The sequence below is a fragment of the Dendronephthya gigantea genome, unplaced genomic scaffold (assembly GCF_004324835.1).
Source record: "Dendronephthya gigantea isolate DGI-Jeju-01 unplaced genomic scaffold, DenGig_1.0 000309F, whole genome shotgun sequence".
Taxonomy (NCBI): domain Eukaryota; kingdom Metazoa; phylum Cnidaria; class Anthozoa; order Malacalcyonacea; family Nephtheidae; genus Dendronephthya; species Dendronephthya gigantea.
This window is the reverse complement of record NW_021163319.1, coordinates 113,753-137,500: the sequence shown is the minus strand read 5'-3', so window position 1 is coordinate 137,500 and position 23,748 is coordinate 113,753. Positions and strand designations below refer to the sequence as shown.

Sequence of the window (23,748 nt, the reverse complement as noted above, 5' to 3'; positions counted from 1 at the left end):
TTCTTCCCCTCTCCTTCTCCTTCCTCCCTTTTCCTTCTTTCTCTCCCCCTCTCCTCCTCTTCCCTTTCCTCTCCTTCTTTCCCCCTCCTCTCCCTCCCCCTTTTCCTTTCCTCTTTCTTTTTTCCTCCTCTCTCTCCTTTTCCCCCCTCTTTTCCCTTCCTCTCTTCTCTTTTTCTCCTCTTCTCTCCTTTCTTTCTTCCCCCCCTTTCCCTCCTTTTCTCTCTTCCCCTCTGCTTTTCTCCTTCCCTTCTCCTTTCCTTCCTCCCTTCCCCTTTTTTTTCTCTCTTTTTCTTCTCCCTTTTCTTTCCCCCCTTTCTTCTCTCCTCTTTTTTTTCCCTTTTTCCCCTTTTTTTTTCTTCCCCTTCCCTTTTTTCCCCCTTTTTTTTTTCTTCCCTTCCTTTCCCCCCTTTTCTTCTCCTTCTCTCTCTTCCTCCCTTCCCTTTCTTTCTCCTCCTTCCCCCCCTTTCCTCTCTCCCTCCCCTTTCTCTCTCCCTTCTCTCTTCCCCTTCCCCCCTTCCTTCCTTCCCCCTTCTTCCCTCTCCTCTCCTCTCCTCTTCTTTCTTCCCCTCTTCCTTCTCCTCCTCTTCTTCCTCTCTTTTCCTTCCCTCCCTCTTCCCCTTCTTCCCCTCCCTTTTCTTCCTTCTCTGTCCTTTCTTCCCTCCTCTCCCCTTTCCTTCCTTTCTCAATTTCCCTCCAACATTCCCCAACCTTTCCCCTCAATTTTCCAATATTTTTCCCCACTTTTCCAAAACTTTTCACACTTCTTCCAATATCTTCCCAACCTTTACACCACTATTTTCCACTATTTCCCCAACTTTCCCCAACTTTTCCCACTTTTTTCCAACTTTTCCCAACTTTTCCCAACTTTTCCAACTTTTTTCCCAACTTTTTCCCAACATTTTCCAACTTTTCCAACATTTTCCCAACATTTTCCCAACATTTTTCCATCACTTTCCCAACATTTTCCCAACATTTTCCCAACATTTTCCTAACATTTTCCCAACATTTTCCCAACATTTTCCCACATTCCCTAACATCTCCCCAACATTTCCCCAACATCTCCCTAACATTCCAACATTTCCCAACATTTCCCAACATTTTCCCAACATTTTCCCAACACTTTCCCAACATTTTCCCAACATAACCAAAACATGGTTTTGTTATATAAATAATTGACATCATAACCAAAGCGTGGTCACCCATCTCAAACTCAAAAACTTGTCAAAATTGACCAAAATTGTAAGGGGTAAGCCTTACCATTTTAGTCAAAATTGACGACGACCTTTTCAATGTTCCAAAAAGCAACCAAATATGCTCTAAAATGAAAGCTATTAGTCTTACGAAGCCGTTTTTTTTTTAGCAGTTTAAGACATTTTTTGAACAGTTGAAAAATTCGTCAAAATAGACTTACTCCTTTTTTGTTGGGTTTCAACGGAGAATTTGGTGTTCTCGTGTTTATTTTGGTAATGGTTCGAATGCTGGACAAATTTTTTTCAAAAGCCTCTTGAAAAAAAAGATTTAAGTAAGATAAAAAACACCACTTAGTATCGAAGAGGCAATAGTCGCAGGGTAACGACAATGGTGTATCAACTTGTAAGTTGGTGGTGGTTCGAATTTTGCATCGGGAAAAAAATGTTTTCGTCAAGACCTGAAAGAAAAGATTATTTTTTATTGGGTTTCGAGGGAGAATTTCGTGTTACTGTTGGAAAGTTTCGGTAATTAGCTGCTTGAAAAAAAGGGCTTAATTATGTCCAAGGCTTGATGAAAAATTAATTCAAAGTTCACAAGTATACATACGATGTAAGCACCTGGATGTTTTGTAGGTCCGCGTAATTTACTACATCTGCGACTTGTACGTACTCGTTATGGACGTTTGGGTACGTTCGCTATATATACACTATCCGCCAAAACGAAATTTTCCATTTTTCACTTTGCTTTTTTTTGAACAAATCTAAATGCTATTGCAAATGCCAAATGATCAAACGCAAATAGAATAGCAAAAAAGCCACGCAGTCCCAGTGAACTAATATGGTCATGGTTAAGATTTCAGTGCCCATGTGGAACACTCCCACAATCAACACTGAGCTATGTCACATATATACTAGACATTTTTAATGAGATGTTGTGGCGTTGTGTGGTCTTCTCTTCTGAGGATTTTCGGTTGTCATCTTTCCTTTCTTGACCCTTCTTTTTTGTGGTCACTTCTGGCAGACGGTCATGAAATTTTGGGCTCTGCGATTTCAAAAAATATCAGCCAAAATTCTTGTGATTTGGCTGAACATTTAATACAACTAGTAGAAAATGATGTAGAAAATATTACCGATGTTTCTACAATCGAAAATTACGATCCAGTTACGACGAATGTAGAAGGTCTTGATCAAATGAACTTGAGAGTCATGAACAAACTTTGGCGGTCAAGATGCGACAGCGAGGCAATATAGTCGATTTAGAGCAAGGTGTTGTTAAGAAAAGAAGGAGAAAATGTGGTAGCTGCGATTCGTGCCTGAGGAAAATAAATTGTGGCGAGTGTAATTGTTGTTTGAATAGAAAGACAAGTCATCAGATATGTAAGCTTCGAAAATGCTCTAAGCTCAAAATGAAATCAAGCTGTATGGAGAACGAGTCGGGTACCGTCGCCTTTCAACACCCCGCACAGCAAGCAATTCTAATAGATAGTTCAAATATCGAGAAATTAGGACATGCGAAAATAAATCCTGAGAAAGCAAAGGGGAAACTGCAGTACGCCTCTGCAACGGTAAAGCTGCAGAAATTTGCATGGACACGGAGAATGCGCTTTACAAATCCCCTCTGGGACTGATGGAATCGGAACAAAGCCATACAACGGAAATTAGCACAGAGCACAATAATGTTCGCATTCCAAATCGTTCCCCTGTGACACCACTGGAACCAAAATATAATGACACAGGAAATGCAAATAATAAGCCAAATCTACCTGAATTGGATGTTATGGTGTCTGAAATCAAAGAAAAAATGTGGGGTTCTATTAGTCAACAAAGTTTATGCGATCAGATTTGTAAAATCTATGACGAAATCGTCCATTTTAGAAGGAACATTTTTAATATACCCTCCGGCAGAGCGGGAAAAGATTTCATTGCAGACTTTACTTATTGGCTAAAGCAATTCAATTCCAATTCTGATCTCAATTCGATTGCATTGAAAGCCTTTATGGTGCTTCCATCTTTGATTCTCCAAAAGCCCTCGGCAACATCAAAGAGCAAAGAACACAGCACAGCGATAAAACGAAGATTAACCCTATGGAAGCAAGGGGACTTGAATCTACTAATGAAAGAAGTGAGATTTATACAAGATCGATTCTTATCATCAAGAAACCCCGCACAGTAAATGATATCTCCAGAGTTTCCGCCAGATTGGTAATGCAAGGAAAACTATCCGCGGCGATTAAATTTCTGGATAAAGAAAGCTCCCCGGGTTTACTAGATCTTTCGCCGGAAACTTTGGAAGCTTTGAAAGAGAAACACCCGGCAGCCAGTGATGTAGAGGACGAATGCCTCCTAAATGGTCCCGTAGATCGAATCGCGTCCAATATTTTCGACCTCATCAATGAGCAGATGATTTATGACGCAGCTTTTAAAACTAAGGGCTCAGCTGGACCGTCTGGTATGGACGCAGACATATACCGACGAATTTTATGCTCAAAGAATTTCAGTAACGAAGGTAAGATCTTAAGAGAAGAAATATCAACGATGACCAAAAATCTGTTGAAATTATGCTACCATCCATCCTGTTAAAAAGCTACACATCCTGTAGGCTAATTCCACTAGATAAACATCCTGGAATTCGACCAATTGGAGTGGGGAAGTGCTGCGAAGAATAATCGGTAAGACAGTAACTTTATTCTTGAGAGCAGATAAGGGAAGCAGCGGGGCCATTGCAAGTTTGTGCAGGATACAGTGCTGGGGCCGAGGCAGCAATACATGCCATGAACCATGTTTTTTTGGAAGAAGGGACTGATGGAATCCTATTAATTGATGCGACCAATGCTTTTAACCAAATGAATACAGCGGTAACATTGCACAATCTTTGAATAACCTGCAACAGAATGTCCATATACATCATTAACACCTACAGATGCCCCTCCAGGCTATTCATATGTGGGGGAGGTGAGATTTTGTCGCAAGAAGGTACCACCCAAGGGGATCCTCTAGCTATGTCCTGGTACTCAATTAACACAGCTATAATGATTCAAAGTTTGAATTGAACATACCAGAAATCAAACAAGTATGGCTGGGATGACTCAGTGGGAGGAGGAAGATTGACACATTTATATAATTGGTATAAGCATTTGGAAGAGCAAGGAAAGAAACACGGCTATCTAGTAAATGGTCCAAAGTGTTGGCTGATAGTGAAGACGCAAGAACTGGCCAAAGAAGCAGAGCAGATCTTGGAGAAGAAGTTAAAATTACAACAGAAGGAAAACGCTATTTGGGTGCTGTTATAGGATCAAAAGAATATAAAGATGAGTATTGTAAAGAAAAAATTCAAGGATGGGTACAAGATATCTCATCACTCACGGAAATCGCGAAAAGCCAGCCTCATGCAGCCTACATTGCCCTTACGAAAGCATACAAATCAAAATTTACCTACTTCATGCGAACAATTGAGGCCTTCGAAGAGTACGTAGAACGATACATGAAAATTGAATGACATTCTCGTACCACAATTTTTGGTCAAGAAGAACCCCTTGCGAGTGAGCTTCGTGAACTTGTGACCCTAACGTAGCTCAAGGGGATTAGGCGTACCGAATTTGAGAATAGAAGCTCCTTTGCAATATGCAGCCTCAAAATTATTTACTAATCAACATGTAAATTCAATTAAACGCAGAGTGAGGCTCTGGAACCGATAGAGCAGTCTATAGATGATCTGAAGCGAATGCAGCAAGCAAACAAAGCGGAAATTATTAGTCAAGAATGGATAACATTGATGCAACACTTTCTCCAGACCTACTGTTCTTGGTAAAGCAATCCCGACAAAGGAGCGAGTTCCTGGGCTAAATGCGATTCCACTCAAAGATCAAGGTCTAGCCCTCAATAAGCAAGAATTCAGAGACTCGTTACGAATGAGATACAATTTAACTTTGAACGATTTACCAAGTCATTGTGCGTGTGGAGATCGCTTTAACATCAATCATGCCCTCTCTTGTAAAAAAGGTGGGTTCGTGGCACAAAGGCACGATGGAATCCGTAATTTGCTAACAGCGCAACTGGATAAAGTGTGTAAGAATGTGGAAATTGAGCCTCATCTTCAACCCCTTGATAATGAGAGATTTGACTTGAGATCGGCCAATATAAGTCCCGAAGCGAGATTGGACATGAAGGCGGACGGTTTCTGGCTACGTGGAGCTACTGCATTTTTTGACGTAAGAGTAACGCATGTAAACTCCCGATGTAACCAAGGCCGGCCAACCCAGAACACTTTTAAGGAACACGAGAACGAAAAGAAGAGAAAATACCAACAGAGAGTTTTAGATGTTGAAATGGGCTCCTTTACCCCACTTGTTCTTGGAACCAATGGTGGAATGGGGTCTGAATGCCACAAGTTTCTTACTCAGCTGGCGCAGAAATTAGCAGCAAGAGACCATGAACGTTATGCAGTTTTCATAGCTTGGTTGAGAACCAGAATCTCTTTCGAAATTCTAAGATCGGTACATGCGAGTGTAAGGGGATCTAGATCACCTTTCTATAGAAAAGAACTTGAAGTGGTAGACGATTTTGGACTAAATGTTAAGATTGCAGAGGTTTTTTAAAGTTTCTTAACTTTAACTTTACGTGCGAAGTACTCCTTTTCTATAAAAATTAGGAAGAACAACAATCATTATGACATTCGAAGAGTTTAAACAGCCCATTGGAAAATGCATGGTGATTAGAATAGTTAATTTTGATCTAGTTTTATTTAGAATTCTTTTAAATAAGTATATAGTTAATTTGAATAAATAGAATTATGTGACTGTCTTCTCTCGGTGCTGCCTATGGCGGTATCGTTGGAGATCCTTCGGGATCTTTCTAAAAACTCTCCTCTCTGCTACCTCAATGGGGCGCGGCGGGGTTTGTTTTTCTCCCCAAAGTGCCCCCGGGTTGTGGTAGCAACCTCTTTTGTCTTCCTTTTTAATTTATGATCAGTCTAATCAATATATGCAAATGAATCTTATTATAAACATGAGAGCCCAACATATAACATTTAAGAAAGCCATCAAAACAATTGAAGTTTAAAAGTAATGATGACTTTCTTTAAGGTTATATGTTGGGCTCTCATATTTATAATAAGAATCCGTTTTCCGCCTGGCAAATCTCTAGCTACGATATATGCAAATGAAGTTTACGTAATCGTATCTATGATGTAATAATTTATGCTGAACCTAACACATGCGCAGTTCACGACGAGCTTCTCTCTCGATCTATTCAATATGGTGGTCAATCAAGAAATGTTTTTGCTTGCAAAAAGATCGTAAATTGTTGGCGCTACAAGCTCGGAAAGGTATTGAAAATATTCCCGTCTCTTGCTTTATTCTTTAAGTGTAATCTTAAGCGATATAAAGCTTATTCGAATTCGAATAAGTGGAATTTAACATGTGGAACGATTACAGCTGATTGCTTTTACTCATAATTGATGGTTTACTGTGATGACTACCAGCTAGTAATGGACAAATATTGTGGAATTATGTGAACTATTAACCCACCTTCTGCATGTTCGCCTTTTATCATCTGATTACTTATAACTTTTACAAATGAGTAAAACTTTTCAACTTTTGATATCTTATAGATTGTAAATGAGATCAGGCTTTTATCAGCTCACAGAATAACAAGGTATATTTATTAATTTTAAAAATTGTGCATCAAAAATTGTCTGCCTAGAACTGAACAAGTGTTGCTAAAGATGTATGGATTAACTGCAGTTGGTATATATTGCATTTTTAGAAGGAAGCATCCAAACAAATTCATTTGTAACATGGTGGATAACAAAGTCCCTCCTTGAAAACGTACTTCAGTCATTTTACGGTGAGTTTCTTACATAAATATAATCAAATATGATTTTCGTTTGGGCTTTCCTTTTCCTTTGTATATTCCAAATGAGCTTGATAGGTTATTGAATATTGAGTAACTTGTGTCATAGTATTACAGCATTTTACGGACTCGATTTGATTGCACTTAATAAGCAATGAACGGTCTCTATCCTATAAACGTCTGAAACTACTCTCTTCAACATATGTTTGCATTAGGCATCTATGTCTAATAAATGCCTCCTCCGAATCAAAACACCAGGGGCCGGTTGTTCGAAAGGCTTTAGCTTAAACGGTGGATAACCCAAGTTTAAAAGTACTCTAACAGATCTTGTGAATGAATGTACCTGCATCTTACGCATTAAATATGTACTTCCATTGACAATTAAACTATTTACATCAAATATTTCAGCTCAGTTGTTCAATAAATAGATGATTTTGTTTTCCATTTTGAACTTAATCGTCCCAGTAATGTTTAATGTCCCTAGTGTGGTTGTGTGTTTCAGAGTGTCTGGTTATAATGTTCAATTTTAATTTGTAATTTAATTGTTTTGTTTTGGAAACATTCACAAACAGTTTGCACAAACTTTGACAATGAGGAAATTTTTGCAATAGGCATGCCCTAAATTGCGACTTTGAAACACATGGGAGACTTTTTAAACATGCACAAACTGCATTAACTAACACTTGATGCTGTATGTATTAGAATGGCATCACAAATTATTGATATTTAGTCTTAGTGGTATTTTCACTTCTTCAAAATATGGTGGTGCTAATGATATAAATGCCTCTCTCTATTAAATGCTCTCTCTAGAATTGGCAGATTTCATTAAGGTGGTGTTGGTCATTGAAAATGTAGATTTACCCTGTTTTAAAAATTTAAGGAGTCGATTAGCTTGTTTCATTGTTCTGTATAATTAATGAAAAACTTTTTTAGTTTTTCTTAGCAAGCTAAAATTGTCATTCCCCTTACTTTCGTGCACGATAATTCGAAAAATAATAAAGGTAACTTGATAAAATTCTCATGGTTTATTCTAAAGACAATTGGCTGGGACGTGAACCATTCAGTCTACGTAAAATAGGGACTGTTTATTTTAGATAGATCATAGAAGTTTTAAATATATAGCCTGTAAAATGTTTTGGAAAAGTTTTATTTATTTGAGGTTCAGCTTGGAGGCAAAAATATTTAGAACTAAAAAAACTAATGCTGTCATTTTAGCGTTAAAACCTAGTTTGTTATCTTGTTTGCAAAAATCGTCTATTTCCACCATTGGGTGTGTTTGTTCTGGGTAACTATAGCAATTGAAATTTTCTACAAGTCTTTTTTACTCAGAGCAACTTGACTTGCAATATGTCATGAAAAGATTTTTATATTTTTCAAAATGAAAATGAAAAAAAATTAATGACCTAGACTTAAAAGCCCCAGATGTTTATTGGATCATGTACAATATGTTAGTGCTTCAGTTGATCTCTGTACTCTTTTGTCTCTGTATATCTGATATCTGTACTGTATCTTTATTGGTATTATATGATGAAAATGGGAGCTCTGGATGGTTATGCAAATTGTGGGAAATTCCAAATTGATTTTGTGGGCCATCCTTCCAGGTTTTCCAAAAAGCCTGAGTAATTGATTGCACTGGGAGTCTTAGCAATAAAAAAGTGCTGACTGAGGAATTTTGTGCAAAGAGCAAGGATTTATGAATTTACAAACATGAATTTTGAAACTTGTTCTCATAGGTTTAGAGTTTTGTTTTCTTCTGGGGGGCTTAAACTTTAGATACATGATATCTAGCTAGCAACACTTTCTGACATTAGATAAAATTAAATAGAATAAATTTCCTCTTGATATATAGTTGCATCGGTAGTCATGGTTCATATGGCCGATAGGTGGAGAAAATATTTACCAATGATTTTGACCTGTTGTGGGTAGAAAAGCTAATGAAAGATAAAATGAACAAGCTGCCATGTATTTTATGATTTTACAAGCTGCCATGTATTTTATGATTTACAGCTTGAAAATTCTGTATTTCGCAATTGCTTTTCCGAGTTGCTCGATATATTATAATATCAACTATAATAATACCGTTTCATGTGTATATAAAGATCTTTTTTGAAAGATTCAACATTGCTCTGATGCAATTATTACTTTTTGGCAAATTTTTAGGGGGGCTGAGGCCCCCCAGTAAGATTTCTTGGGGGGGCTGAGCCCCTCAGCCCCCATACTCTATGCCTATGCTTGTTCTCATGATTATTTACATGGAGAAAGAATCAAATAAATCATTATCACAATTAATTTTAAATACAATAACTAATTACCTGAAAAATATTGAATGTATTGAAAATATTGATCGTTTTAGAATTTAGACATGCAGTATCAATAATATAAAATTGTACGGTAAATTGTGCACAAATCAGGGGGGGCATTCGGCACGCCCAGTACGCGAAAAACCGGGTAACGAGGATAGATTTCGGAGAAGAAAGGCGAAGGAAGGAAAGCCCGGAAATTTTTTAATTTTCTATGTTTTAAAGAGAAACTATAAAGTTATTTTAATGAAGTGAAGCTTGTTGAGAAAAAGATATTCCGATTATAAGTATATCTAGATATATATCTTATAAGCGTATGTTTTTGTTTGCTGCCTTTTTTAATATGACTTCGTCCTCGCGCATCGAATGTTGGAATTTTCTGAATATTTTTTCGGTCGATTTCTTTTGCATTAGTTCAACGTTTTAGAGTAAGAATGTTTGTTATGCCAAAGCATTTATTTCACGTAAATGACGTTCATTTTTTCTGCTTTGTTAGATTAAAAGTCCAGCGAGAAATGAAGTGAAAGGCGATTTGAAAACCACGAGGTAAGGCAGTAAGCCGCCATTTTATTAAATTTTCGTACTTTTTTTAATAGTGTGTTGTTTTTGTTTTATTTTAACATTCCATGCCCCAACCGAACACTTCAGTAAGGGTGCAGTAGTTTTAAGAAAGATTTGTGGTTTAATTTTATTAAAAAATCCGCCTTCAGTCGAGAGGCGAGAGGAATGGCGAATTATTTCAGACCATGTATTCGGTGTTTGACATAATTGTGGGACCTGTGTTGCCAAATTAGTTTGTATTTTGAAACATTCGATTAAGTGCTAAGAAAAGAAATGGAAAACTAACTCTTTAAAGCCCGTTTTTGTTTTTGCCAAGGCAGGTTGATGCATGTAGTTTGATATATAAGAGGGGTCAGCACCATTTAGTAGCCTTAGAATGAGGGGAAGTAGAATTGTTTAAACGTTGATTCAATGTTGTTTTATCAGAGTCTGATGTTAATATTTTGTGTTTCAGATTGTTTTTGCCAATGTTTTGATCTGAGGGTTAAAGAACCACTTTTACAATATTGGAGATATGTAGTGGAATAAATGCCTGGAAAGACAATTATTGTCTGACAATATAAACTATAAATTGAAACCGGAATGCAATGATAAGAAAGGGAAATATGGAATAAATGCCTGGAAATACAATATAAACTATAATTTTAAACTGGAATGCAATGATAAGAAAGGGAAATAAACTATTGCTAAGTCTAAAGAACCACTGAAGCTGAAGAATTGAGATACAACAATCTTTGACTGACTTTAGGTGTAAGACGTTCGCCCAGCTATTGTAGACCGCATGGAATCGATTCAAGTCCTTTAAAAATTTGTGAATCAAGATGAGAATGAACTTAGTGAATCTGTAATTGCTGCTATATGTTTTGGCTAAAATATAAAAAAAACTGTTGTATGTCTCCAAAACAAAGGAGCTTATATTTATGATACCAAAAAGAACAGGATGTTTGACATCAGAAATACAAAGAATTCGGCACACAGAGACAATTCACCTTTTAAAACGAAACCAAAAAACTAGAAGCAAAAAACAAATTGTGCTTCAAAACAAAACTAGAATGCACTGCTTTTAAAAGGTTGAAATATAGGAAAGGACAACTTTTTTCTAGGCGTTTAGTGATTCGTTTATAGTAACATCGCTCACGATGATGTTCGGAGTTGATCGGCATGTTGTCGTACATTATCATACCACGTGATCTGCTAAGATCACATGGTAATTATTGCCTATGAAACTAATCTCAACGTTAAAAAAAAATTTCTTTAGATTGGTGGCGATCGAAGGTGGACAGCAAGATCGAAGCTCAGCAAGATTGAAGATTGTTCGAAGAAGAAGGAGTTCGCCGTTGACTAAAAGGTGGGTTCCGGCGATTATATGCGTAATCTGCGGTTGCTTTGTCCGACCCCAGTAGGGGGACCGTTTGCCTAGAGCGTTTTGGTCCCCCGCACGCTGCTAGTTCCCACTTGTAGGCCTTTACACTAATCTACGGGAAGGCCGTAGGCCTTCCTTAAGGAGTACAGTGTAGCTGAGCCGAACCCTTTTTTTTCGTTGTATATAGGTTTATCTGAACAGCTAGTTGTCAAGATGAATGCGAAGACTCGCCCGGCCAAATTCAAAATGGCGATGCCAAAGAAAACCATCCACCTGGACCGTTCGCAGACCTTTCTGGGCAAGATTGTTGTGCTGTCTGGTCAAAGTTAAGTATTTTACTTTGATGTTTGTGTGCCTTCGGCTAATTGTTGGCCAGAAATGACAAAAAGCCATATACAATATGAAATATTCTGCGTACAAGGTTATCTAAAATTTCGAACTTAATTCTGCCTGCAATGATGATAATTTTTTACTGAAAATTTATGTCATGAGCAACTTCCGCACCTATAGACTGAAGCAGAACTGAACATTTTGTCATTAACGTTTATCTCAACAGCCAGTTATCAAGACGAACGTCAAGAGAACAGTTGAAATAGAAAATAGAAATCAGTTCAAGACTCGCCGCCCGCCGAATTCAAAATGGCGATCCCATACACGTGGACCGTTCGCGGACCTTTCTGAGCAAGATTGTTGTGCTGTCTGGTCAAAGTTAAGTATTTTACTTTGATGTTTGTGTGCCTTCTGCTAATTGTCGGTCAGAAATAACAAAAAACCATATACAATATGAAATATTCTGCGTACAAGGTTATCTAAAGTTTCGAGATTAATTTTGCCTGCAATGATGATAATTTTTTACTGAAAATTTATGTCTTGAGCAATTTTCGTACCCATAGACTGAAGCAGAACTGAAGATTTTGTCATTAACGTTTATCTCAACAGCTAGTTATCAAGACGAACGTCAAGAGAACAGTTGAAATAGAAATCAGTTCAAGACTCGCCCGGCCGAATTCAAAATGGCGATGCCGAAGAAAACTATACACGTGGACCGTTCGCGGACCTTTCTGAGCAAGATTGTTGTGCTGTCTGGTCAAAGTTAAGTATTTTACTTTACTGTTTGTGTGCCTTCTGCTAAAACTAGACAATAATTAAGGTAGTTATAAATGCAATTTTATATTAATAATGTCTTATTATATTAAAGATTTTCCTTGGTCAACATTGGAAGTGAACAAGATTTCTGCACAGAGGTAATTCGATTGTTTCTTCTAAATTTATATTAGCCTTGCAGCTGAAAATCTTGTCACTACCTTGTAATACATATCAACTGCCTGGGTATGTATTTTGTTATTTCAATAGTATAAGAGGGAATTTGCTGCAACTAGGATCTTTTTCATGAAAATTGTCAGTGCGGTCACAATTTGGTTAAGATTGCTAAGTGAACTTTGCTTCTATACTCACTATGTGTCACCAGTAATAAATTCCTGTGGTGGTCTTGAAGTAAATATAGCAACCATAGTTATATATAGAAGGATGAAGTAACCATAGATTACCTGACCAAAAACTAGACAGTAATTAAGATAGTTGAAAATGGAATTTTATATTAATAATGTCTTTTTATATTCAAGATTTTTCTTGGACAAGAGTGCAACATTAACTGTGGATATGAACTTTACTTTCAAATGAACATTGGAAGTGAACAAGATTTGCACAGAGGTAATTCGATTGTTCCTTCAAAATTTATATTAGCCTTGCAGCTGAAATTCTTGTAGTGACTTTGTAATACATATCAACTGCCCGGATATATATTTTTTTATTTATTATAAGGGGGAATTTGCTGCAACTACGATCTTTTTCATGAAAATCGTCAGGCAGTCACAATTTTGTTAAGATTATAAAGTGAGCTTTGCTTCTATACTCACTATGTGTCACCAGTAATAAATTCCTGTGCTGGTCTTTGAATAAATATAGCAACCATAGTTATATATAGAGGGATGAAGTAACCATAGAATACCTGACGAAAAACTAGACAATAATTAAGATAGTTGAAAATGGAATTTTGTCTTAATAATAACTTCTTTATATATTCAAGATTTTCCTTGATCAAGAGTGCAACCAGCCACTTAGCTGCTGTGGATATGGACTTTACTGTCAGAGGAAAATTGGAAGTGAAAAAGATTTTTGCAGAGGTAATTTGATTGTTCCTTCAAAATTTATATTAGCCTTGCAGCTGAAATTCTTGTAGTGACCTTGTAATATATATCAACCGCCCAGATATATATTTTGTTATTTACTATAAGGGGGAATTTTTTGCAACTAGGATCTTTATGAAAATCATCAGGCAGTCACAATGTTGTTAAGATTATAAAGTGAACTTTGCTTCTATACTCACTATGTGTCACCAGTAATAAATTCCTGTGCTGGTCTTTGAATAAATATAGCAACCATAGTTATATATAGAGGGATGAAGTAACCATAGAATACCTGACGAAAAACTAGACAATAATTAAGATAGTTGAAAATGGAATTTTGTCTTAATAATAACTTCTTTATATATTCAAGATTTTCCTTGGTCAAGAGTGCAACCAGCCACATTAGCTGCTGTGGATATGGACTTTACTGTCAGAGGAAAATTGGAAGTGAAAAGATTTTTGCAGAGGTAATTTGATTGTTCCTTCAAAATTTATATTAGCCTTGCAGCTGAAATTCTTGTAGTGACTTTGTAATATATATCAACTGCCCGGATATATATTTTGTTATTTTATAAGGGGGAATTTGCTGCAACTAGGATCTTTTTCATGAAAATCGTCAGGCAGTCACAATTTTGTTAAGATTATAAAGTGAACTTTGCTTCTATACTCACTATGTGTCACCAGTAATAAATTCCTGTGCTGGTCTTTGAATAAATATAGCAACCATAGTTATATATAGAGGGATGAAGTAACCATAGAATACCTGACGAAAAACTAGACAATAATTAAGATAGTTGAAAATGGAATTTTGTCTTAATAATAACTTCTTTATATATTCAAGATTTTCCTTGATCAAGAGTGCAACCAGCCACATTAGCTGCTGTGGATATGGACTTTACTGTCAGAGGAAAATTGGAAGTGAAAAGATTTTTGCAGAGGTAATTTGATTGTTCCTTCAAAATTTATATTAGCCTTGCAGCTGAAATTCTTGTAGTGACCTTGTAATATATATCAACCGGATATATATTTTGTTATTTATTATAAGGGGGAATTTGCTGCAACTAGGATCTTCATGAAAATCGTCAGGCAGTCACAATTTTGTTAAGATTATAAAGTGAACTTTGCTTCTATACTCACTATGTGTCACCAGTAATAAATTCCTGTGCTGGTCTTTGAATAAATATAGCAACCATAGTTATATATAGAGGGATGAAGTAACCATAGAATACCTGACGAAAAACTAGACAATAATCAAGATAGTTGAAAATGGAATTTTGTCTTAATAATAACTTCTTTATATATTCAAGATTTTCCTTGGTCAAGAGTGCAACCAGCCACATTAGCTGCTGTAGATATGGACTTTACTGTCAGAGGAAAATTGGAAGTGAACAAGATTTTTGCAGAGGTAATTTGATTGTTCCTTCAAAATTTATATTAGCCTTGCAGCTGAAATTCTTGTAGTGACTTTGTAATACATATCAACTGCCCGGATATATATTTTGTTATTTATTATAAAGGGAATTTGCTGCAACTAGGATCTTTTTCATGAAAATCGTCAGGCAGTCACAATTTTGTTAAGATTATAAAGTGAACTTTGCTTCTATACTCACTATGTGTCACCAGTAATAAATTCCTGTGCTGGTCTTTGAATAAATATAGCAACCATAGTTATATATAGAGGGATGAAGTAACCATAGAATACCTGACGAAAAACTAGACAATAATTAAGATAGTTGAAAATGGAATTTTGTCTTAATAATAACTTCTTTATATATTCAAGATTTTCCTTGGTCAAGAGTGCAACCAGCCACATTAGCTGCTGTGGATATGGACTTTACTGTCAGAGGAAAATTGGAAGTGAACAAGATTTTTGCAGAGGTAATTTGATTGTTCCTTCAAAATTTATATTAGCCTTGCAGCTGAAATTCTTGTAGTGACCTTGTAATATATATCAACCGCCCAGATATATATTTTGTTATTTAGTATAAGGGGGAATTTGCTGCAACTAGGATCTTCATGAAAATCGTCAGGCAGTCACAATTTTGTTAAGATTATAAAGTGAACTTTGCTTCTATACTCACTATGTGTCACCAGTAATAAATTCCTGTGCTGGTTTGAATAAATATAGCAACCATAGTTATATATAGAGGGATGAAGTAACCATAGAATACCTGACGAAAAACTAGACAATAATTAAGATAGTTGAAAATGGAATTTTCTTAATAATAACTTCTTTATATATTCAAGATTTTCCTTGATCAAGAGTGCAACCAGCCACGTTAGCTGCTGTGGATATGGACTTTACTGTCAGAGGAAAATTGGAAGTGAAAAAGATTTTTGCAGAGGTAATTTGATTGTTCCTTCAAAATTATAAGCCTTGCAGCTGAAATTCTTGTAGTGACCTTAATATATATCAACCGCCCAGATATATATTTTGTTATTTACTATAAGGGGGAATTTTTGCAACTAGGATCTTCATGAAAATCATCAGGCAGTCACAATTTTGTTATGATTATAAAGTGAACTTTGCTTCTATACTCACTATGTGTCACCAGTAATAAATTCCTGTGCTGGTCTTTGAATAAATATAGCAACCATAGTTATATTAGAGGGATGAAGTAACCATAGAATACCTGACGAAAAACTAGACAATAATTAAGATAGTTGAAAATGGAATTTTGTCTTAATAATAACTTCTTTATATATTCAAGATTTTCCTTGATCAAGAGTGCAACCAGCCACATTAGCTGCTGTGGATATGGACTTTACTGTCAGAGGAAAATTGGAAGTGAACAAGATTTTTGCAGAGGTAATTTGATTGTTCCTTCAAAATTTATATTAGCCTTGCAGCTGAAATTCTTGTAGTGACCTTGTAATATATATCAACCGCCCAGATATATATTTTGTTATTTAGTATAAGGGGGAATTTGCTGCAACTAGGATCTTCATTAAAATCGTCAGGCAGTCACAATTTTGTTAGGATTGCTAAGTGAACTTTGCTTCTATGCTCTCTATGTGGTCACCAATGATAAATTCCTGTGGTGGGCTTTGAATAAATATAGCATATTTATATAGAGGGATGAAGTAACCATAGAATGCCTGACCAAAAACTAGACAATAATTAAGATAGTTGAAAATGCAATTTTATATTAATCATGTGTTCTTGTAATATTCAAGATTTTCCCTGGTCAAGAGTGCAACATGAGTCGTGGATATGAACTTTACTGTCAGATGTACATTGATTGAAAAGTGAACAAGATATCTGCACTGAGGTAATTTGATTTTGTCATGGATGGTCAGCATTTGATTTTAAAAAGCCACTACATTGTTGAGATGACAACAATGAAATTGAAATTTGCTTCTATGGTCACCATGTGTGAAACCAATGATGAAACTTAATGCTATAACAGCTGAACAAGTCTGGCTGATTACTATAATTCCTGTGGTGGTCTTACAATAAATATCCATGAAAAAGACCAGCAATTACTATTTTAAACTTGGGAGAAATTTTTCTGATTTCCATGTGATTTATATTCTGTAGTACTCAGAAGGGTGGTACCCAGTTTTTCTGTGTTCAAATTAAATAGTGACATATTTCTGGGTTGAATATATGCATGTGACACATTCTTTTTATTGAAAACAGCTAAAATATAATTGGCATAAAACAAAATGCATTCACGAATGTATTGTCTATCCATGAAAGATGGCTAAAGTAAGATAATGAGTAATATCTTTTAATAATGATGTCAGGTTGAAAATACAACTTTTTGCGTAAAAGGATTGATGAAATGCTTTTTCTCTTTAGAATGAATGAAGTTGAAGAAAGTTGAAAGGCACCCCAGAAGAACCTGAATTATTTTAGCCCTATCCTAGATTCATTGAATATTTTAGTGTGTGATAACATGTGTGAAATGTGATCAATTATGTGACAATTTTCAAAACTTGGATTTATAAAGAGAAAATTTTCTTTGTAATGTTTAAGAAGTAAACTTTTTTGTCTGGTGGTGTTGGTGTTTTGATTTTGCATGTTTTTCCCTGTGCTTTCACAAATGAAAATATTTTAGCAGTTGCTTTTGGCTTTTTCTCATACTTCTTTTCTCTTTAATTTCTTCTTAGTATTAGTATTTTTTCTAAATATATTTTCTCTTATTATTTTTTTGATGAAATTCTTTTTTTCTTTGGTGTTGAAGAAAGTTGAAAGGCACCCAGTTTCATTGATTAATATTTTTTAGTGTGAAATGTTATGAATAATGTGACAATTTTCAAAACTTGGATTTATAAATCTTTTTTCTTTGTAAAGTTTAAGAAATAAACCTTTTTCGTCTGAGGTGTCAGTGTTTTTATTTTGCAAGTTCTTCTGTGTGACTTGACAATTCTAAATTAAACCTCTTTATATTTTTTAGTATTTTTCTAAGTTAAACCTGTTAGTATTTTCTTCGATTGCTCTAGTTTTTTTTTCTCTAGTTTTTTCTTCTATTTCTCTATTTTTTCTTTTATTTATCTAGTTTTTTTTTCTATTTTCTCTTGTCTTTTATTCTCTAGTTTTTTTCTGTAGTTTTTCTAGTTAGTTTTCTTTTCTCTGGTTTTTTCTTCTATTTCTCGAGTTTTTTTTCTATTTATTTTTTTTCTCTAGTTTTTTCGTAATGTTTTTTTCTTGTTTTTTTCTCTAGTTTTTCTAGTTAGTCTAGTTAGTTTATTTTGCAAGTTCTTCTGTGTGACTTGACAATTCTAAGTTGAACCTCTTAGTATTTTTTAGTATTTTTCTAAATTAAATCTGTTAGTATTTTCTTCAATTGCTCTAGTTTTTTTTTCTTTAGTTTTTTTCTTCTATTTCTCTATTTTTTCTTTTATTTATCTAGTTTTTTTTCTATTTTCTCATGTCTTTTATTCTCTAGTTTTTTTGTGTAGTTTTTCTAGTTAGTTTTCTTTTCTCTGGTTTTTTCTTCTTTTTCTCTAGTTTTTTTTTATTTTTTTACTTAGTTTTTTTCTCCAGTTTTCCCTAATGTTTTTTTCTTTTTTTTTCTCTAGTTTTTCTAGTTAGTTTTCTTTTCTCTGGTTTTTTTTTCTATTTCTCGAGTTTTTTTCTATTTTTCTACTTAGTGTTTTCTCTAGTTTTTTCTTAATGTTTTTCTCTTGTTTGTTTTTCTAGTTAGTTTTTTTTCGGTTTTTTTCTTCTATTTCTCTAGTTTTTTTTTTCTTTTTTCTCTTGTCTTTTATTCTCTAGTTTTTTTTTCTAGTTTTTCTAGTTAGTTTTCTTTTCTCTGGTTTTTTCTTTTATTTTTCTAGTTTTTTTCTATTTTTCTGCTTAGTTTTTTTCTCTAGTTTCTTCTTAATGTTTTTCTCTAAGTATTTTCTAAATGTTTTTTGAAAAGTTTTAGAAAAAACTTGATTTTTGTCTTGTGGTCTCTGGTTTATTTTCTATTTTTCTCTTTTATATCTCTAGTTTATCTCTGAGATTTTTTTTACGAAAAAGTATTATGTCTTGGGCTACCTGTGTCAAGCCAGACACAGGTAGCCCAAGATTGACACAGCTAGCCCAAGACAAAATACATCTTCGTAAAAAAAAACCTTGGAGAATTTCAAAAAAGTGAAAAAAATTAGATTTTTTCACTCTCGAGAAAATCACCCTGTCAAATTTTCGTGAAAAAAAATTAAGGTAAGTAAACATGAGTTTTTTAAAAGCGGGACATTGTTAAATTTTTTTCCCGGCCGACGTTCTTCATTTTCAGGCTTTTTAGAAGATTCGTGTTTTTAGAACTCTTTTTTCTTGTGCTTTTCTTTCAATTTTCAGGTACTTTTGAAGGCGATAGATTTTTTTTGGTTTTTATATTTCAAATTTTTTCCAATTTACTGTCTTTTGCAAAGGCCGAGAAGTATTTTAACTGTTTTAAACATTCCAAGTCACACTGAAATTTTTTAGGCTAATTTTGTTGCATTGCCAGGAGTTGAAGCATTAGTCCTCGGATTGAAAGACGAACGTCTTAACCATTAGACCACCGCATCATTTGTTGAAAGCTATTGTTCTTTATTTGACCTAATCCTTTTCGATAAAGTTTAAATTAAAGAATAATTTCGGTGGGAAAAATCGAACTTTTTTCAGGCAGGATTCGAACCTAGGTTCACAACCTGGTAGCCGGTAGTCTTAACCACTGGGCCACAGCATCATTTATCAATAGTTCTTGTTTTTTATTTACTAAATCCTATTCGAAGAATTTTAAATTAAATAGCAATTTAGGTGGGAAAAATTACACTTACCCTCGCAGGATTCTTAACCACTAGGCCACCGCATTGTGTGTTGATACGTGCCATAAAATAATACATTTCAATACTTAAAGGCAAAATTGACGACTTTTTCAATGTTCAAAAAACCAACCAAATATGATATAAATGAAAGATATTAGTCTTTGGAAGCCATTTTAGCATTTTAAGACAGTTTTTGAACCATTGATCAAAAATAACCAAATATGCTCTAAAATGAAAGATATTAGTCTTAGGAAGCTATTTTTAGCATTTAAAACAGTTTTTTAAATGTTCAAAAAGTCGTCAAAATTGACCAAAATGGTAAGGCTTACCCCTTACCATTTTATTCAATTTGACGACTTTTTCAACTTTTCAAAAACTGTTTTAAAATGCTAAAAATAGCTTCCTAAGACTAATATCTTTCATTTTAGAGCATTTTAGGACACTTTTTGAAAAGTTGAAAAAGTAATCAAAATGGCTTACCCCTTACCATTTTGGTCAATTTTGACAACTTTTTGAACTTTTCAAAAACTGTTTTAAAATCCTAAAAAAAGCTTCCTAAGACTAATATCTTTCATTTTAGAGCATTTTGAGACACTTTTTGAAAAGTTGAAAAAGTCGTCAAAATTGACCAAAATGGAAAGGCTTACCCCTTTGTTCAAAAACTGTTTTAAGATGCTGAAAATGGCTTCCTAAGACTAATATCGTTCAACTGAACTGTGTTGAACTGTACGAAAAACAGAACTGAACTGTGTGTGAACTGTACAAAAATCAGAACTGAACTTTGAGAAAACTATACAAATATCAGAACTGAACTGTGTGTGAACTGTACGAAAATCAGAACTGAACTGTGTAGAACTGAACAAAAATCAGAACTGAACAGTGTGAACTGTACAAAAATCAGAACTGAACTTTGAGAAAACTATACAAATATCAGAACTGAACTGTGTGTGAACTGTACGAAAATCAGAACTGAACTGTGTAGAACTGAACAAAAATCAGAACTGAACAGTGTGTGAACTGTACGAAAATCAGAACTGAACTGTGTGTGAACTGTACGAAAATCAGAACTGAACTGTGTTAAACTGTACGAAAATCAGAACTGAACTGTGTGTAAAATGTACGAAAATCAGAACTGAAGTGTGAATGAACTATACAAAAATCAAAACTGAACAGTGTGTGAACTGTACGAAAATCAGAACTGAACTGTGTTGAACTGTACGAAATTTAGAACTGAACTGTGTGTGAACTGTACAAAAATCAGAATTGAACTGTGAGAGAACTGTACGAAATTCAGAATTGAACTGTGCGTGAACTGTACAAAAATCAGAATTGAACTGTGAGAGAACTATACAAATATCATAACTGAACTTTGTGTGAACTGTACGAAAATCAGAACTGAACTGTGTTAAACTGTACAAAAATCAGAACTGAACTGTGTGTGAACTGTACGAAATTCAGAACTGAACAGTGTGTGAACTGTACGAAAATCAGAACTGAACTGTGTGTGAACTGACCAAAATCAGAACTGAACTGTGTTGAACTGTACAAAAATCAGAACTGAACTGTGTGTGAACTGTACGAAAATCAGAACTGAACTGTGAATGAACTATACAAAAATCAGAACTGAACTGTGTGTGAACTGTATGAAAATCAGAACTGAACTGTGTTGAACTGTACGAAATTCATAACTGAACTGTGTGTGAACTGTACAAAAATCAGAACTGAACTGTGAGAGAACTATACAAATATCAGAATTGAACTTTGTGTGAACTGTGCGAAAATCAGAACTGAACTGTGTTGAACTGTACGAAATTCATAACTGAACTGTGTGTGAACTGTACAAAAATCAGAACTGAACTGTGAGAGAACTATACTACGATGGCCCACAAGGGTCACAGTTCAGTTCTTATTCTTAGACAGTTCAGTTTTATTTTTTAGCAGTTCAGTTTAAATTTCCATAGTTCAGTTCTCAATTTGACAGTTCAGTTTTACATTTTAACACAGTTCAGTTTTGCTTCACAAACACACAGTTCTGTTTATATTTTGACAGTTCAGTTTTAATTTTTACCAAACAGTTTAGTAAATTTTAACAAACAGTTTAGTTTCAAATTTTATTAACAGTTCAGTTTAACTTTCAGTGCCAAACAATTTTTACACAGACATACGCAGTTTCGTATTTTACCGAAAAGTTCGTTGTTAAATGAGTTGATTATTTTGATCTGATAGTGTGCTATTTGTCCCTACTTTAAATCAGTATTTTATACCTTTATTATGCCTCTAAATGACTACATTCCATGCATGAACGTTGACCGAAGGCATGGACGAGATGAAACTGAGCTAATAACAAGTTATTTTCAACAAGGGTTCACCAACCATGAAATTCTAGAATTTCTTAAGCTTCATGGAATAGAATTCAGCTTATCGACACTTAAAAGAAGATTAAGAATCCTAGGACTTCGAAGACGTGTTCCAGCCGAAGAACAATTGACACAAGAGGAAATCGAGTGTATTGTGGAGATTGAATTAGCTGGCAGTAAATGCAATGTTGGATATCGCAAAATGTGGAAACATATATCAACTAAGTATGGTATTACTGTTCGAAGGGACGTTATTCGAAAATGTTTGGTAAAACTAGATCCTCAAGGAGTGCAAAGTAGAGCAAAGAAAAGGCTTCGAAGAAGAGCTTATTCATCTCGGGGACCCAATCATATATGGCACATAGACGGCCATGATAAGTTGAAACCTTTCGGGTTTAATATACATGGGTGCATTGATGGTTTTTCCAGAAGGTTGATCTGGCTCGAAGTGGGTCCGACTAATAAAAATCCTCAGGTCATTGGTAAATATTACCTTGATGCCGTATTGCAAATTGGAGGTGTACCACAAGAATGCGGTTCTGACGATGGCACTGAGAAACAGCATCGTCGAGGCTTTGCAAATATTTCTGCGATCTCAGCATCACGATGAGCATGCTGGTCTTGCCAGTTTTTCAATTGGTACTTCTACGTCAAATCAACGAATAGAAGCCTATTGGTCTCATCTTATTCGGGATGGGCCTGGATGGTGGATAAATTTTTTCAAGGATTTACGAGATTTTGATTTGTTTAATGATTCGGATCCTGTACAAATGGATTTGATAAGGTTTTGTTTTATGGATATACTAAGAAATGAATTACACAAAGTTGCAGAAATGTGGAACCAACATATTATTGCCCCAAGCAAATTTGGAAATAACACTGGACCCAGAGGGAGGCCTGACGTGATGTTTTTTTTGCCGCATCTTTTCGACACAGGGGATTGTAAACAGGAAATTGACCGGGACGAAGTGAATGAATTCTATGATTATTCAATGTCTGTCAAAGATTTCTCTGATGAATTTGGAGAGTTTGCCTCGTTCGTAATGACAGAGCTTGGCCTGACAAAACCAACTAATGCGAAAGAAGCATTTCATCTTTATCTTACTTTGCTACAAAAAATTGAGACGATTAATTAGTTTAATAAATTCAACTGAAACACCAATATGAAACTATACAACAATATAAACAAAGTGTTATTATTTGTATTACTAATATAACCTTACTTAAAAGCGCATGCAGAGAGTAATAACCGTGATCGGGGGTCGGCTATACAAGTAGGAGTTTTTTAAGCACTTAAAAGAAGTTATGTCATATTTTATTCGCATAACACACAGCTCCAGGCCTTACTCACTTATATTTCACTACAGTTAAAAGAAATTCAACTGTGATCTTACATACACTTTTAAAAACAAAAAACCTTAAAATATAAAGCGCGGGGCGGTTAGTTTTTTACCCAACTAAAACTATGCAGTCAATTAATATGAATGGCAACTGAAAAGTACAATGTATCTATAGACTAATCACTTCATAGATTACAGTTAATGCGTCACACATAAGTTCAAAACCTAAACAATGTCAAGTTCCCAGTCAGGTTTGGATAATATATTGTTGAACGTGTTTCGTAATTCACAAAAATCTTGGAATGTGGAAGGCAGCTCTAACACAGGTCCACATGTGTGTGCTATAGGAGATTTATAT

At 34.9% G+C, this 23,748-nt stretch overlaps 1 protein-coding gene, 2 long non-coding RNA genes and 1 pseudogene across 9 annotated transcripts in view; 3 read left to right on the top strand and 1 right to left on the bottom strand.

Moving 5' to 3' along the window:
- The window catches only part of LOC114541801 (cylicin-2-like), a gene marked incomplete at its 3' end in the record, with an annotated part of 2,810 nt that extends 1,701 nt beyond the window's left edge, over window positions 1–1,109 (bottom strand). The window contains exons 1-2 of the mRNA XM_028561607.1: window positions 1,036–1,109; window positions 1–677 (exon numbers count right to left, since the gene is read on the bottom strand). The exon at window positions 1–677 is cut by the window's left edge and continues 365 nt beyond it. Coding sequence (XP_028417408.1) covers window positions 1–677; window positions 1,036–1,109 — 751 coding nt within the window. The remainder of the gene's footprint in view (window positions 678–1,035) is intronic.
- Window positions 1,110–6,121: 5,012 nt separating this feature from the next.
- LOC114541788 lies at window positions 6,122–11,860 on the top strand. Of its 5 annotated transcripts, none has more exons than XR_003689348.1 (6): window positions 6,122–6,513; window positions 6,799–6,842; window positions 6,954–7,034; window positions 9,837–9,894; window positions 11,160–11,249; window positions 11,452–11,860. It is a non-coding gene; the product is annotated as an uncharacterized LOC114541788 (long non-coding RNA). The 5 variants fall into 5 exon arrangements; XR_003689347.1 differs by having other exon boundaries at window positions 6,126–6,513; window positions 9,837–9,886; XR_003689349.1 differs by lacking the exon at window positions 6,799–6,842 and having other exon boundaries at window positions 6,129–6,513; window positions 9,837–9,886.
- Window positions 11,861–13,422: 1,562 nt separating this feature from the next.
- LOC114541787 lies at window positions 13,423–17,562 on the top strand. 3 transcript variants are annotated; one of them, XR_003689346.1, is made up of 3 exons: window positions 13,423–13,447; window positions 16,628–16,722; window positions 17,256–17,562. It is a non-coding gene; the product is annotated as an uncharacterized LOC114541787 (long non-coding RNA). The 3 variants fall into 3 exon arrangements; XR_003689344.1 differs by lacking the exon at window positions 13,423–13,447 and adding an exon at window positions 14,829–14,855; XR_003689345.1 differs by lacking the exon at window positions 13,423–13,447 and adding an exon at window positions 16,248–16,259.
- Window positions 17,563–21,882: 4,320 nt separating this feature from the next.
- LOC114541791 lies at window positions 21,883–23,201 on the top strand (annotated as a pseudogene).
- The last annotated feature ends 547 nt before the right edge of the window (window positions 23,202–23,748 follow it).